General features: G+C 49.4%; 1 protein-coding gene across 3 annotated transcripts; it reads right to left on the bottom strand.

Annotated features, from left to right (window-relative positions):
- Positions 1-14: 14 nt before the first annotated feature.
- Positions 15-16,037, bottom strand: nfkb2 (nuclear factor of kappa light polypeptide gene enhancer in B-cells 2 (p49/p100)). Of its 3 annotated transcripts, none has more exons than XM_018725098.2 (23): positions 15,800-16,037; positions 10,730-10,766; positions 9,967-10,033; positions 9,809-9,849; positions 9,350-9,448; positions 8,949-9,100; positions 7,904-8,016; positions 7,067-7,225; positions 5,848-5,952; positions 5,552-5,640; positions 5,286-5,424; positions 4,982-5,113; positions 4,674-4,856; positions 4,275-4,416; positions 3,689-3,803; positions 3,363-3,570; positions 2,724-2,893; positions 2,481-2,583; positions 2,004-2,224; positions 1,731-1,809; positions 1,200-1,363; positions 885-996; positions 15-657 (listed from the first exon to the last, which is right to left on the bottom strand). In XM_018725098.2, exons 2-23 carry the CDS (start codon positions 10,763-10,765, stop codon positions 578-580), a joined length of 2,709 nt encoding a protein of 902 aa, XP_018580614.1. In that variant the 5' UTR covers position 10,766; positions 15,800-16,037; the 3' UTR covers positions 15-577. The 3 variants fall into 3 exon arrangements, with proteins under 3 accessions (XP_018580614.1, XP_018580612.1, XP_018580613.1); XM_018725096.2 differs by having other exon boundaries at positions 9,967-10,036; positions 15,800-16,036; XM_018725097.2 differs by lacking the exon at positions 15,800-16,037 and adding an exon at positions 13,168-14,284 and having other exon boundaries at positions 9,967-10,036.
- Between the last annotated feature and the right edge of the window lie 429 nt (positions 16,038-16,466).

Here is a 16,466-nt window from a genome sequence, read left to right as displayed (position 1 = left end):
TCTGGAGAATTATATGTAGAAAAGGACAAAAACCATATATATTAATGGAGGATTTTATTATAGCTATACTGCTCACCACAGTGAAAATTCCATGTCCACACACTACAACAGACACACCAAGATAACGCAGGTAAGGACACTGTACAGGTACTGATGGACTGAAATGTAACAAATACACAGTATTGATAGCGACCGCTAAAAGCCGAGTGCATCTTCAAGACTATCAGTCTTTGAACTGAGCCACGCAGAAGTTGGTCAAGTTGCCTTCTTTTAGCCTGACAGGGTAACGCAGCAGGAAGCTCTTCCCGGCCGCGAGACGGAGGCAGCTGTTGATGTCCACGCACGCAGGAGCTCCGTCTGCCTCCTCGCGGAGGGCCGATGCGGCAGGTACAAGTTTAGCTGCCCTCATGTTATCCCTTAGCTGCACCGCCGTCATGCCGATGCGAAGTTCTGACCACACACCCCTGGTGGGATTGTGCTTACAAACCAAGAAGTCTCTTTCCCCACACCAGGCCAGGGGGGCGGCTTGGTCCTCAGACGTGCAGGTGATGAGCTGGTGCCCCTGCTGGGGTCAGCGTCAGGGGTTGGCCACCACCTGTTGCACCTCCCCCTCCAAGTCCCCCGTCTGGCTGCCGAAGCCACTGTCCACTGTCGTATCTGACACACAGATGTGGAAGCAACGGTTGAGACCTCATCATGATGGACAGATGAAGCCTAGCGTATGAGCAGGTACTCAACAAACAATGAAAGGGTCATCTTTCCCCTGCTAGTTGTCACCGATGTTTTAGTGTCATTGTGCTGTTGTACAACGCGTGCACACACACACACACACACACACACACACACAAGCACTACAGAGAAAGGCAGTGCAGGACCCACTGTACCTGTGCTCTGGGATTTGTCTCTAGTCTCCGTCTGCCTCAGCAGCCTCACCCCTTCAGTGAGACCCAGTGAGCGCAGGGCCTCCACCAGCCCTTCCAGGTGACCACCAGCCAGCTGTAGGAGCACAGGCTATCAGGACACGTGTACACACATACACACACGTACGCACAGAGAGCCACACACTGAACATATTCGCTGACCATCTATAACCATTTTAATAGTCCAATTTATTTGCATTTACCAATGAGTTCATCTGACAGATTCTCTAATCCAGCGGTTAAGGTACAGTATGACGGAGGGGCATAATGAAGGCCCACCTGGTAGTTCTCCAGCAGGTTTTGGCAGGGCGAGGGGCACTCCTGGTACAGGTCAGCTAGTGTCAGCATGCCCAGCTTCTCGGCCAGCTGTCTCAAGGGCACGTTGCCCTGGCTGAGGATCCCACAAAGCTTGCTGAGTGTCTCATTATCCATCTGGGGCTTGGCTGCATGGAAGAAAGAGGGGTGAGGCCTGGGGTGACGCTGCTAAGGGCACGCATCGGGGACGAGTTTGTATGAATAATTTACATTCATTTAGCCGACACTTTTCTCCAAAAAAACTTACAATGTCAAGATACTTACAATTATTTACCCATTTATACACTTTACTGAAGCAATTCAGGCTAAGTACCTCGCTCAAGGGTACTGCAGCTGGATGTTGGAATCCAACCTGCAACCTTTAGGTCCAAAGGCAGCAGCTCTATCCATTACACAGCCTGCTGCCTTGTAGGTACGTAGGTCCCAGTAATACAGACCAGTGCGGTGTTAGGCTCATCTGAAAGGACTACGTTAAAAACTGCAGTGGACTCTCACCTGCCTCCTGCTTCTCAGCGGGCCTCGCTGTCTCCCTGATGGGCCGGGGACTCTGCCTGCTGTCCAGTATAGCTCTCACCTGCCGAGGAGGGGCAAGACAGAGCACGTGAAGCCCAACGGAGTAGAGCGAACAGAGGGAAAGCTGCGCAGGTGACTCTACAGGCCAAACAATGTCGGAACAAGGAAGTGCGGACGGAAGAGGCTGTCCCACCTTTGAGCCTTTTTTCCCCATTGTCCAGATCCTCAGTATTTGAGTTTTCTCCAACGGCTCACCTTTTGGCACCTAGCCAGGTCGAAGGGAGTATGACCCATAGCCGCTCTCTTGCGGGGGTTCTTCGACGTTCTGTTGGACTGCAACGCCACCGGCGCCTGTTCATCCCTCTCTTTGTCTTCCTCAGCTTGAGCCTTATTCTCCTCATCCTCCTCATCCTCTTCATCCGAGGAAGAAGAGCTGAAAAAGAGGGGCTCGTCGTTCTCCAGGTTCTTCCTGGCACCTGCGGAAGAGGAGAGGTGGCAGGTGTCAGTGAGCTCCACAGCCCTACGAACCGAGACTGCCGAACTTCAGAGCCTCAAGAGTGAGGTGAACCTACACAGCAAACTCAGCAAAGCAGCTGTAGAGGATGTTCGTTTTTCAGATTAACATTTACATCACTTCTTATTGTTCTTGCCCTGAAACATTTTCGCAGGACTTTGAAAAGAAAATGCCCAGAGTCGCAGAGCTGGTTTTCGCTTTGTCGATCAACACCCCACCTGCAGCAATGAGCATGGAGCAGAGTGTGGGCGAGCCCAGGCTGGCTGCCAGATGAAGCGGCGTGTTTCCTCCGAACGTGCGAGCGTTCACATCTGCCTTGAGCTGGAGGCAGAGGAGGGAGAAGAAGGGGGAAAAACCAGGCTGAGACGAGGGCGCAGTGGGACACGGGAGCTGACCTAGCACTTCTCCACACAGTTGGTCACTGGTGTGGACCAAGAGCCGGGAAGCTCTGGGACAGGTACCTCAGTGATCAGCATGCAGGCCAATTTGAACAGGTTCTCCTTGACAGCGAGGTGCAAGGCGGTGCTGCCACCCTTCCTCTCCTGGGCATCGACCTGGGCTCCACCTTCCACAAGCACTCGCAAGCACCGCTCGCCACCCCTCCTCACTGCCAGGTGGATGGGGTACATACCTGAAGGAGGCCAGACAGAAATCAGAAGTAACCCCAGAAACGTTTTTGCTGACAGCCTCTTGGCTATGCAAGTTTTTACTCATTCATCTGATGGTCCAGCGCAAACCTAAAGACATTTTCTCATTTCTTGGCACATGCGTTTGTGTTGGCGGACCATTTTTTGTTCATCTTACACTTAATCATTTAGCTGACCTTTTTCTCAGAGGAACTCACGATATTAAGCAACTTACAGCAATTTACCCATTTGTACAGCTGGCTAATTTTTACTGGCGCAACTGAGGGTAGGTACCTTGCTCAAGGGTTCAACAACAAGAGATGGATCTCAAACCTAAGTAACCACTGCACCATCTGCTGCTATTTTAATTAACATTAACATTTAACATTTACTAAAGACATTTCGATGACGTTTAACAGCAGTTCAGAGGCTGCTGGTAGAAGACACTGCACACACCAGAGTTAGTTTACATACCGTTGTAGTCAACCATGTTGACGAGATGGGCATTGTGCTCTCCTAGGTGTGTCAGGAGAATTTGCAGGAGGACCTCATCCCCAACGTCTGCTGCCAGATGTAGGACTGATTTGCCGTCTCGATCCAGCAAAGTGGGGTCAGCCCCTGCTTTCAGCAGGAAGTCCAGCACACCATGCTGTTTTGTTATTACTGCCAGGTGCAGTGGAGTCTGGGCAGAGAAAAACACACCAATCACCACATTTTCTTTGTTTAACATCATCATAATGTCACAGCAGTGACTGTCTTTGTATCCATGGCAGGAGAGGTGATACAGGTTGCAATGCTACCTGGCTGAGGTGATTACGTATGTTCAGGATGTTCTGCTGAGAGATACTGATGATCATGTGGACGAGCTGCTGCACCACTGCAGGTTGCTGGTGGATTATGGCCAGATGCAGCGGCCTGGATACAACAGAGGTGAGCCATATACACAGGTGAGTCAGAGCGTGCTTAGAAAAGCCTCATGCTGGACAGAAAGGAGCGTGGAAACAGAAGCAGAGCAAATAAGATTTTCTCGAGCTGCGTCCTTAAAAATGCCTGTTCCATCACTGGTACATTTATTCATTTAGCTGACACTTTCCTCCAAAACGACTTACAATTATTTACCCATTTATACAGCCGGGTAACTTTACTGGGGCAATTTTAGGGTAGTACCTTGCTCGAGGGTACTACAGCTGGAGGTGGAAATCGAACCTATGATCTGTGGGTCCAGCAGAGGTAGTAGAGTTAACCATTATTCTACCAGCTGTCCCTGATACAAAGAAGGATCCCCAAAAAGTTGTTTTACCTTAAAGCAGGGTAAATGTTGTTACTGCATATTATGAAGGATCCATCACAGCGTCTGATACGCAGCTGTGGTCCAGAGGGACTTACGTGTCTCCGTTCTCATCCTGGATGGAATACAGTTGTCTCTGCACGGCTAACAGGAGGCGCACATCCCCTGTGCTGCAGTAGTTCAGCAGTGCCCTGGCGGTCTGCCTGGTGGCTTGGGAGGCACGGTTCTGCAGCGCCGAGGCTGGGAGGGGCAGGGGGACATGGAGCAGAGTGGGTCACTCAGCAGCCACAGGGTCTTACATTCACTGTAGGAGGTTACTGAGACAATGCCACACCACACACACACACACACACACACACACACACACACTCTGAGTCCTCCCTGAGCCTATTTACCTCCCGTTGTTGCATTTGTTGAGAGACACTGCAGCAGGACCCCCCTGTACCATCCTAGGCTGTCCCACCCTACCCCCAACAATGTTACTTTCAGTGACTCACCGATGTGGAGCAACTGTTGTTGCTGGAGGGCCGACGCCACTGGCTGCGACCCGTGGACCTGCTGCTGGTTAGCGGGGACCTCTTGAGGCTGCGCGGGGCCTGATATGTGAAGGCCACTTCCCGAAAACCCCACCATGGAGCCAAAGAGGGTCCCTCCCTCCAGGTGGTTGAACTGAAAGCCTCCTGCATGAAGGCATCAATTCCAGGTAATCTTGTGAGCAACACCATCACTAACAACCCTAAACACCTTCTGTAACTTGGCGTTCACATCAGAATTATCATCATCAAATACAGCGATGCTGACGTACCGTTCGCTCCACCGGATCCTCCAAAGTTCCCTGGTCCTCTGCCAGTCCCGGCAGCGCCCCCAGGTGGCCCGTTCCAGGGGTCAAAAGAGTGAGGCAGAGGCTTCTGTTTCTTACGCTGGACTTCCTCCTTATCTGATAGACCCAGCAGGAGATGGAGCGTTAAGCACAGGGGAACAGCACACCTCTTCAGCACATGTGCAAGACCTCTAAAACCACCTGGCTGCAATCACTGTGGGCTTTGCAGCTGACAAACACACTGCGCTGGTGTGTGTGTGTGTGTGTGTGTGTGTGCACTTGATCTCACCTTGAACATATGGAACATATGTGAACTGCTTTGGCTCACTGCAGTCGTCCCCTTTCTTCCTCTTCAGCTGCAGGAACACGGTGACGGGCCGCTCGATGTCTATCGTGTGGTACTTGGGGGTCTTAAACACGATGGCGTACTGCAAGGACACAATGGACAGAGATGTCACCTGGATGAACACACATTTGGCGGTACGGGATGCTGCCCCCACATGCGCGCACACACACACACACACACACACACACACACACACACACACTGCTCACCTGTTTGTGTACATCGGTGGGGGAGAAATCGCCGAAGTCTTCCCAGCCTCCGTCCTTACCATCCTCAAAGAAGCGAATCTCAATGTCATCTGGAAAAGAGTGTTACGTCAGCTCACGTACGAGAGCAGGTGAAGCCGTCCAAAGGTGACGTTCGAGAACTGCGGCAGTCTGCGCTACCGAGGTGCCAAAGTGTTTTTCTAATAACGCGGAACAAGGCGGAGAAAATCTTCGCTGGCTGAGGGCGCCATCCAGGAAGTACTTGACAGTGACCGACCACAAGAAAAACAACACCTCACCTTTCTGCACCTTGTCGCACAGCAGGAAGATCTCATCTCCTCCCAGCACAGAGCCACAAGTCTTGTCCATTCGCGAGATCTTCAAATTGGAGGCATTTGGGGACTCTGCAAAGGACACGGTGAGCTTCACTGTCTAGCCATTCAGGCACTGAGACACCAAGGGACGGCTAACCTTTGTCAAATATGCATAAATGTAAATCAGCTCTTTATAAACTTTAAGCTGGTGACAGAAAAGGTGAAAAAATAAAAGAAAAATCTGAAACACCTGCTGACTGATATTCACACAGTACTGTAATGTCATTCATACCATATGCATTTACATTTATTCATTTTGCAGATGCTTTTCTTTCAATCCTAGATACACTGCAGTAAAATCCATGCAGTCAATTTCCCCATTTATAAGTGAGAGCAAAGTTCAAAACTCGCTGACACACACACACATTCTACAGCCAGTCTGACATTCCCTAATTTACCCGAAACGTGTGCGTGGAATGTGGGATGAAATGGAAACTCTGGATTCTAATGCACTTTCAAATGCACACTCCAGGTGCTGTTGGGCACCAGTGCTACCTGCTGATCCACTGTGATGCTATTCATATAGTACTGTAATGCTACTTGTACAACACTGTGATGCTATTCTTACCTTACTGTACTGTGTTTTGCATACACTGGTGCAGTACTATTCATACAATACTGAAATTTATCCAATGCAGCACAGTAACATTGCTTGTACAGTTATTTGACCTGTACTGGGTGGCATGGTGGCACAGTAAGTAGTGCTACTGTCTCACAGCGCCTGGGTGGTGCGAGAGAACGTGGCTTCGATCCCCGCTCAGTGTGTGTGTGGAGTTTGCACGTTCTCCCCGTGTCTGTTTGGGTTTCCTCCGGGTGCTCTGGTTTCCTCCCACACTCCAATGACATGCTGATCAGGTTTATGCTTAGTGTGTGAGTGACAGAGAGTGTGTTCCACTGATGTATGGATAAGTGACCCAGTGTAAGTAGTGTATCTAGCAGTGTAAGTCACCTTGGTGAATAAGGTGTGTGAACTAGTAACGCTATATAGTATTCATTTTAAGTCAATTTGGAGAAAAGCGTCTGCTAAATAAATGTAAATACACTATAATGTCATTTGTACAGGATTGTGATGAAATTATACACTGCTGTAAAACCACTTGTACAGTACTGTAAAGCTTCCGTTTACTCTCTCAGGAGGACTTACTGCTGTCGTAGATGGGCTTGGAGATGACTGGCTTCAGAGCTCTGGTGAACCTGCCGTCGCTGTCTTGCAGGTAGGCCGTGAACTTCAGCCTCACCACGTTCAAGTCCATGTCCTTGCCCAGCGCCTTGGCCTCCTTCGCTATGGCCTGTTCCTCTGCATCTGTGAGGCAAGAGCGCAGCGCAGACAGCGCGTCAACCCTTCTGCTCTGTTCCCACGGTGCCGACGACTCACTGCACGCGTTTTACACGTAAAACACACACACACACACATCTTCAGAGCCGCTTGTCCCATATGGGGTCACGGGGAACCGGAGCCTACCCGGCAACACAGGGCGTAAGGCCGGAGGGGGAGGGGACACACCCAGGACGGGACGCCAGTCCATCGCAAGGTACCCCAAGCGGGACTCGAACCCCAGACCCACCGGACAGCAGGACTATGGTCCAACCCACTGCGCCACCGCACCCCCACACGTAAAACAATGCTAATAAAAATGCAAACTGAAAGGCTGTATTTTAAATGTGCTGGGTATGTTTTTCAAGCCCAGTCCTATATCTCCTTGTAAGGCCTTTGGGTGTGTGTGCGCGTGTGAGAAACAGAGAGAGAGCCCTATGTGAGCACTGCGTCCATCCCTTGCACACTTGGCACAGTAATGCAGGGATTCCCCTGCCTGCTTGCTCCAAGTCCCTCCCCGCATTCAGCCTAAGACACACTAGTGGCTGGTGCACATTGGGCAGAGCTGAGCAGACCTGCACACACACACACACACACACGATCTGCCAGGATCCTGTAACAAAAGATCCTGCCTCTGATGACCAGGGTCATGTGCTGTGGCCTTACCAGGGAAGTGGTAGTTTGGCCCCTTCAGCCTCCTCTTCTCATCCTTCAGCCTCTTGGTGAGGACCTCGACCACCCCTTTCTTGGTGATGTGGAGAATGCCCAGGTTGTTGAACCTTCATAGGAAGAGCAGCAGAGAAAGACAGAGTAATCCAGATGGAGTGATCCGGGAACTGAGCTTGTACTTCAGTATCACAAATAGTTATTGCCCCATCTGCTGAACGCACGTCTGTGACCACGTCAGCGTCGGCGCACTTGTATACACGCTCACAGATGTATAAATATTTATACTCAACTTCTGACAGGCCTGGAGTTCCCCTTGTAGGAGTTTTTATCCAAAAGCAAATCCCAGAGGAGAGCAGAGCGAGGGAGACAGGCAGAGGGTATTTTCAGTCTGCCTAATTGAGTGTTGCTTATCATTTTAATAATGGTACACATAACCCATGTATCTCTGCTTTTATAGAGCCTGGGTTGTGTAATCTGGAGAGAAAAATTGTAACTTCTTATTACGCTTCTCCCGTTAAAAAAAGTGTATTGGAAAAAGGTAAAAATGCAGACGCACAAGAGCGTTTATTTTAATGAGGACTTTTATACTCCCGCTGCAGTGCTATACATTTATTCACTTAGCAGACACTTTTCTCCAAAGTGACTTCCAATGAACTCTATGTAGTGTTATGAGCCCACACACCTTATTCACCAAGGTGACTTACACTGCTAGATACACTACTTACACTGGGTCACTCATCCATACATCAGTGGAACACACTCTCTCTGTGGCACTCACACACTATGGGGGAACCTGAACAGCATGTCTTTGGAGTGTGGGAGGAAACCAGAGCACCCAGGGGAAACCTACACAGGCATAGGGTGAACATGCAAACTCCACACAGACTGAGCAAGGATCGAACCCACATCCTCTCGCACCACCCAGGCGCTGTGAGACAGCAGCACTACTCGCTGTGCCACCGTGCCGCCCCATATATGGTTTTTAATCCCACTCCAATATAGCTCGAAAAAATGGAGAAGTGACTCGCGGGCTCATACTCACTGTGCTGTGAGGTCCGTGGGGCCCACATCCATACTGCACGTGCCATTTTCGTTGCACTGCTTGCTCACTAAGCTGTGTGCATGGATGCGCGGGGGATCCGTGTGTGTCACCAGCTGCACCTCGACTCTGGCGTAGCCCACATAATTGCACACCTGGAGAAGGGGAAGCAGCAGTCAGATTTTGTCCCCAGACCCATAGTGTCATCACAGTCCTCCCAGAGTGGTTCTGCTGGCTCTGGTGGTTAAATGCATACACCGGAGGACGAGGACCCCCTGGTGCTCAAGGTTTCTGCGTTCACAGTTCCGTGACACCAGCACCTCTTTCATAGCATCTCTGTCCGACACCAGTGCAGCTACAATGCAGGCGTGTTTACCATGCTGCCGCAGCACTAGCAAGCTCACCTTCACTGTTGGATAGGTCTTCTTGTTTTTTTCACTGGAGGCCCCTGGCAGGCCCCCATGGGAAGGGCCCTCGCACTCATAGCGAAATCGAAAGCCCCTCTGCAGAAAAAATAGAGAAAGAACAATTATTTACAGGACAATCCCTCAAAGTGGGAGCCAGTAACTTTCCATCAGGATTCTCCTGTTGAGACAAATGCACAGTAAAGATGGGGCTCCCTGCCTTAACAGACTGTGATTTACCCAGTTTACATGCTTTTAGTAGAAACCTGCTTTGCTGCACCAATATTAAGTTTATATATACACACGTGTTCCCCAATTTCCTTTCAGGTATTAAAAGTGTAGTTCCCATTACTCAAGGAATGCCCTAACTGTGCAAAGTATAACCAAGTAACCCTGGCACTTTTATTTCAAGTCCATCCGCAAGACCAAAACCTTGCGGCAAAATAAAGAGTACCGCACCTGTTTGGGCTCCTCGATGATCTGCAGGTAAGGTCCATGTGCTATGGTGGGGAAAAGCAGTGATGATCACAGTAAAATCTCCCTTGCCGGTGTCTTACTCGGTCACTGACGTACCAGTTAATAATGTCACTCCCACACCTGAGGGACGGAGTGTTTACCTGTCTCTGCTAGGTACGGCTCGCTCTTCACAGGGTGCATGAGCGGGTACGAAAAGTCCATCATGAACTGCTGGGGAGGAAGCAGATCACACGGTTAGAGAATGGACGCATCCTCTGGTGAGGGGGCACGGTGGTGCAGTAGGTTTGGCCTGTGCCTGCTCTTCGGTGGGTCTGAGGTTCGAGTACCGCTTGGGTTGCCTTGCAATGGACTGGCATCCCGTCCTGGGTGCGTCCCCTCCCCCTCCGGCCTTACGTCCTGTGTTGCCGGGTTAGGCTCCGGTTTGTTGCGACCCCGCTTGGGATAAGCGGTTTCAGACTGTGTGTGCGCTCTGTTATTACAAGTATTTTTCCCCATTTAGCTGACACTTTTCTCCAAAGTAACTTACAATGTGAGGTTTGTACACTAAACTACTTATTTACCCAATCGTACAGTTGGGCAATTTTCTTACTGGAGCATTTCAGGGTAAGTACCTTGCTCAGGGGTACCGCGGTATAAGGAATGATTCTTTGTTCCCAAGATAACCAGTAGACTACTGACACAATGATCATCTACTGTGGTCTGATGAGAGGCACGGACTGAACACCATCATTCAAAGGCCGCACTTCGAACAAGAACGTATCCCACTTTAGCGCCCTTAAAAACACAGTGCAAATTATTGTTGCAATAACCAGTTATAAAATTCCACGTCTTCACGCGCAATTTAAGTAGGATCTTCGAAGCACAGCAGCTACGAGTAATTATAACAGAGGATGAAGGTCTTACCTCATTTTCGATCATGCTGATTGTAGTATCTTCCATGCTGAGAGAAAAGGGAGGACAGAGCGTTAGAACATTCGCGTTAGAACACACGCGGCCAGGAGCTACTTCTCGGACCGTATCCCCGCTGTGACCGTCTCCTCTCATGAAGATGACCAGAGGAAGCTCCTCAACCAGGGCTCCTTCAGTCGCTGGGGAAATGTGCTCAAGAGAGCACGGCGAGCACCGACAGATGTGGTATAATCAGAAAGTAGAGCTCGCTGTGCACACAGTAAAACCCACGAGCCGCATACGCAACGCGCTGCCGGACCGCAGAAAAACGTCTCTGCGTTCCGTCGACCGAGATTTTAAGAGCTATTTGCTTAATCGAAGTGACGTGCGCCTCTCTTTACTTCCACCTCTTCTCAGCATGGCATGGAGAAGGGAAAAAAAAAAAAAAAAAAAATCAAATGAAAGGCTACTGATTCAAGGTAAGACAGGCTTTTAGTTTCCGTTTGAAGAGATGGTTTCTGCTTCCACCGAGTACCGCGTGGCTATGCTCAACGCTTCTTTCGCTCTCTTCTCTCTCTCTCTCTCTCTCTCTCTTCTCTGTGTCACTTGTTTCCAGGAAACACACAAGACAAAAAAGCCAGAGAGGAAAGCCCCAAAAATACCAGCATGCCTCTGCAGTTTTCTCCCTTAGGCTCACACACACACACACACACACACACACATACATACAAGTTGCAGAGACACCCAGAAGTGGACCCCCACCCCCCCGGGCCTTCACCTGACAAGAGTGCTGCCTTCGGGGGGGGGAAATCACTCCAGGGTCATTGCAGAGAACCTCGCAGTACCGAACTCATTCACAGCGCTGAACAAGTGAAAATCACGTGACTTCTTGGTTTTGGTGGTCCCACGGGGGGTCTGAGCCCCTTGCCCAGGGTTCAAACTGAAGAGCCAATAATACAGAAAAGCCATTACTGCTGGACTGTCATTTCCCAGTAATTGCATAATGCTTTTTCAACTGGAATGTACACTGTGTGTCAGCTATGAAATCCAGTCATCTGTCACACACACACTCCAGTTCTCTAAAGGGTGTGGAATAACCCAGCCGACAGCCTGGACACCCCCGGCTCGGTAATTCGGCTTACCTGCGAACTGAGCGCACAGAGAGGCTTCCGAGGAAATTCACACTGATTTAACATGATCGCTGTCTCACATGGCACTCTAAGACACAGGGTAAAACCTGCTCAATTATTTTTTTTCACGTAACAGTTGGTGCTACCTAAATATTTTTTCATCGTGAAAGTGATACCAATAGCTGCATATTTATACATCACACACACATCATCTGAAACCGCTTGTCCCATACGGGTTCGCGGGGAGCCGGAGCCTAACCCGGCAACACAGGGCGAAGGGCTGGAGGGGGAGGGGACACACCCAGGACGGGATGCCAGTCAGTCGCAAGGCACCCCAAGCGGGACTCGAACCCTAGACCTACCAGAGGGCAAGACCCGGTCCAACCCACTGCGCCACCGCGCCCCCCTTGGATATTTATATTAATTATTAATTAAAATCCTGACTTCACCAGAATCGGGTAAAAATAAGCTGCAGGAAATGTACGGAGCAGGAACATGGCATCTGATGCTGCTTTTTTTAGACCAGTATTTGGGTTCAAGCAGCTTCTCTGGTTTTACTCAACTTGTGCAATTCCGTAGTTGCCTGTCAGTTGGGCAACATGTGTATTTTTCACTGGCTCCTCCAAGTCACATAGTGGAGGTAAACTGAGATACCGCCGTTTCGATATCACAACGGATCTGTACTCAATCCCTTCCTGCTCCAGCAGTGGGTTCGGAAGACAGAGGAATCGCCGTGTCTTTGTGTACCTCGGCTTTATCGGAACCGTTTGAATGTGAACGCAACTTTGTTTTGGACGAGCGACGGTGGGCATTCGCTAAAAAAGCGCCCAGTGATGTTCTGTCCCGTTACGGCTCGAGCGAACGCAGAGCCCCGGTTGCAGACCACGATGGCAGGCAAAGTGCATTCTTTTGGAATGCAGACTCGAGCGCGTCACATCCGGACACTCACACTTTATTGCTGCATCGCAATCGAACCGGCAAACGCGCTCCGCCTCCAGTGCGGCGCGAAGCTTAGTCGTTTCATGAGACAACTTCTGGTTTAAAACACAAAACATTCCTGATGGAAAAAAACCCAACTGCATCATCATCTATTCTTAGCATAAGTCAGATAAACTGCACTAAGTAAAAAAGAAAAGCCTCTATAAATGGGAATTATACCAGTTAAACCATCTACGAGCGACAACGTGCATTGTCACAACAGCCGAACTGTCCTGCTTGGAGCCCAGCAGAGACATCCGCATTCCTGCAGAAGATCCATCCTCTCCTGGACTCGAGCACTACGTTTCTTCCTTTTTTTCTCTCCGTTACCTGTGTAATACTTACAAGTGTTTTTACTCTTCGCTGTGATCATACAATAAGGAGTGAGAAAGCGAGGAATGCGGCGAGGTTCTGTACAGGCCGACCTTCACTTTCACAGCCACAAAGTCCTCCTTTCTCAACAGCGATGATGTCATCCCTATTCCCGGCAGGCAGCGCCGCTCTGGTTACTGAACTGATGAACAAAGAATGAAGAGAACCATGCAGAACGAATGGCTTTTTGCAAGATAAACCCCCCCCCAAAAAAAAAAAAAAACTTATCTAGTCTTTCTTTGCTCTGGTTTCTCCTATGTGTCATTTGCTAGTAAATATATACATGCTTATAGTAACAAGGGATTTTAAAAACTCTGATCGGGTGTCGTAAACCTGCTGACACTCCCCAGGTGTAACGTACAATAAGCCAGGGCAACACAGTGTGAAAGTTAGTTAGAGAAATCCCCTGTGTGAACATCATTTGCATAAGGATGAACGTGCTGCGAGCCGGGCTCATAACGTGAAAAATTTTAGTGTGGGCTTCTCTCCGGAAAAATCCATTTCTTGAACTGCGTGCTGACCTACGCCATACGCTCTGGAATCCGTAAACAGCGAGCTAAGGGTTAAGTCGTGAAAACAGTGAACTTTACATGTGGTTACCAGCGGTCATGTACAGTGTGTGTATTTGTCTGGGGTTTTTAGACATGCAACAAAAATGTCAAACTACACCCCCCAAAACTGACTGCGCCCCACAAGATTAGTAGATGTTGAAATCGGACAAAACGTTACGCTACCTGGCCGACCCACAGCGGATTGCCCTGTGCTTTCGTCACCAAGGGGATTTACACCTACATCATTTTTACTCCCATCAAACTGCTTGACCGAAATGCTGCTCTCTTCATTTCCTAACCATTACTCATAACAGAAAGATATTACTAACATCCAAACTACGAAGATAGGTCTCAGATTTTGTCTAAAGTTCCTTCTTTGCGCACTATGGATGTAATGCCTAATGTTTGTGCGGACTGGATCCTTCGCTAGAATAAAACCTTCCATATGATGGATTAACCCAGAACTCGTAGAACGGAGCTAGAAAGCTTTTATCGATTTCATAACAAGGGGATAGCGATGAAAACTCCAGCACGTCAGCCAAACACGTTCGTCATCCTCTCCTGCTTTTTATCTAATGGTTCCCCCCCCCCATTTATTCATTTTTGAATTTAGGGCTTTCTTCGTGTAGACACCAATTAGCAGATTAACATTATGGTGACCTGTCTGGGGGATGCGGTGGCGCAGCGGGTTTGGCCGAGTCCTGCTCTCTGGTGGGTCTGGGGTTCGAGTCCTACTTGGGGTGCCTTGCGATGGACTGGCGTCCCATCCTGGGTGTGTCCCCTCCCCCTCCGGCCTTACGCCCTGCGTTGCCGGGTTAGGCTCCGGTTCACCCGGACAAGCCGTTTCAGCCAGCGTGCACAAGGCAGGTTATAAATAAAGAATACGGAATAAAGACTACCTCAAAGGAGAGATGTGAATACTGTGAAAGACAGAACATGATGAGCACTGCCAATACTATGGGAGACCAAACACAAAGTGTACTCTGAATACCACTGGGTGTGTTCATGGTGAAAACAGTGTATGACAGATGAGTGCTTCATTACACATTGTTTCACTGTGCTGTTGAACAATCCCCAACTTGTTCACAGGCCTATGTGTCTGTCCATGCCCATCCTGGCAAAGGGAATTCACAAACGTGGCTGCTAGTCTGGTGCGGCTGACCGTAACCATGATCCTGCCCCTGCGGTGAACAGCCACAGGTTTGTGATGCTGCCAGGGGACTTTTAATCCCGTGACCGGGGGTCCTCTGGCCTGACAGCAGAAGGTCTCCCTTATGTTCACGCATGAATCCCCAGCTGACCCTTGGGGAGACCTTCTCACGACCCTGATCTCCAGTGAATCTCCTCAAAGAATACACCGAATCCACAACAAACATGCACTGAAAACTACTGACGTACACAGACAGACACTCCCTTCAGTGACATCAGCAAACCCGCAGATCCCTGTAATAAAACTTTCCCTGCTCAGCGATGACTGTCCCGGGACAACATATTCACATCAGACTCCCTAACACAGCATGGACCATTATTGACCACTATTGACTATATCTGACATATACTGACCGTACTGATCAGTGCTGACCACTACTGAGAATTAGGAACATTATTGATTATTACTGACCAGTCACTTTGATCACCATTTTTTCTAACATCACTATGATTATTAGAGTACTGTTTAGCAGCACTGACCATTACCATTGTTAATCATTGATAGTCATTACTGACCAGCCATTACTACCACCATGAGGGTTAAACATCCTTGACCATGATTATGTTCTGAGGCGCTACTAGTTCCCCCTGTCAGCTTACTTCAGGAGGCAGCAGTGAGTCAGACACACCACATCTGGACAAGAGTCACACAGGTGCACATCTTACTACAACAACAACAACAACAGACCGCCTTCAGAATCGGTGCGTGTCTGTCAGTGAGTCCTGATGTTGCCATGGTAACAGCGGAACCCGACACCCGAATACAGCAGAGCAAACGCTTAAACATGATTCATACAAAAAATATATGAGGGGGGGGGGAAAGGTCGGAAAAAACTCCTTCGTACCTGTAAGGCTCCAGGAAAGCTGCTCCAGGGCAGGGGGGATGTCACCAGCGCACAAGGGACTCCAGCTCGATCTCCATCAGAACTTTCCTCCGGCGACGCGCTCGAGCTCTGTGGCGCAACAAGCGCGAGTCTCGCGCCTCACTCGAGGTAACACGGAAAGTCCCGGACTGCGGGGGGAATTCCGCGCGCTTGAGCGTCGGGATTGCGCGCAAGCGATTGGCTGCGGCGGCCTTCATTCGCAGCCTCTGCGCGAAGGCCCCGCCCCCTCTCGCCGCCCGTGTCCCTGACGTTCTGTTTTAACTCGCGCGAGACACTGCGGTGTGCCGTTTCCATCATGGCGGTGTTTGCGCGAGCTGTTAGTGGAAAAAAGCTCTGGCGCTGCTATTATTAAAGTGCTTTTACGCTGTAAACAAGTCAGGGTTTTATACAGTGTCAGCTTCTCTGTTTGCTAGGTTGGTGACAAATCGATGGAATCGACTAGTACATTTTATTAGCCTATTTATGTTCACCTTCACGTGCGGCAAAAGTTTAAATTAAACTTTAAAGTGCAGCTGAAGTCAATGAATCAATGCATTCGGATTCACATGCGAAAAATTGGTGATGGAAAGCATTCTTGTGAAAAATACACATTGAAGATGCTAATTGAATCTCTGATTTTTAATCTAAC

The sequence above is a fragment of the Scleropages formosus genome, chromosome 8, assembly GCF_900964775.1.
Source record: "Scleropages formosus chromosome 8, fSclFor1.1, whole genome shotgun sequence".
In the NCBI taxonomy this organism is placed as follows: Eukaryota; Metazoa; Chordata; class Actinopteri; order Osteoglossiformes; family Osteoglossidae; genus Scleropages; species Scleropages formosus.
This window is presented reverse-complemented; position numbering and strand designations above follow the sequence as displayed.

What these genes read in the sequence shown, in the direction of transcription:
- nfkb2 (XM_018725096.2), bottom strand. Translation starts at nt 10,765, where the DNA reads ATGGAAGATACTACAATCAGCATGATCGAAAATGAG. An exon ending in ACAACAGTTGCTCCACATCG is followed by an intron (nt 4,417 to 4,673) that starts GTGAGTCACTGA and finishes TGCCCCTCCCAG; the next exon opens with CCTCGGCGCTGCAGAACCGT. An exon ending in CCTGCATGCTGATCACTGAG is followed by an intron (nt 2,584 to 2,723) that starts GTACCTGTCCCA and finishes CTCTGCCTCCAG; the next exon opens with CTCAAGGCAGATGTGAACGC.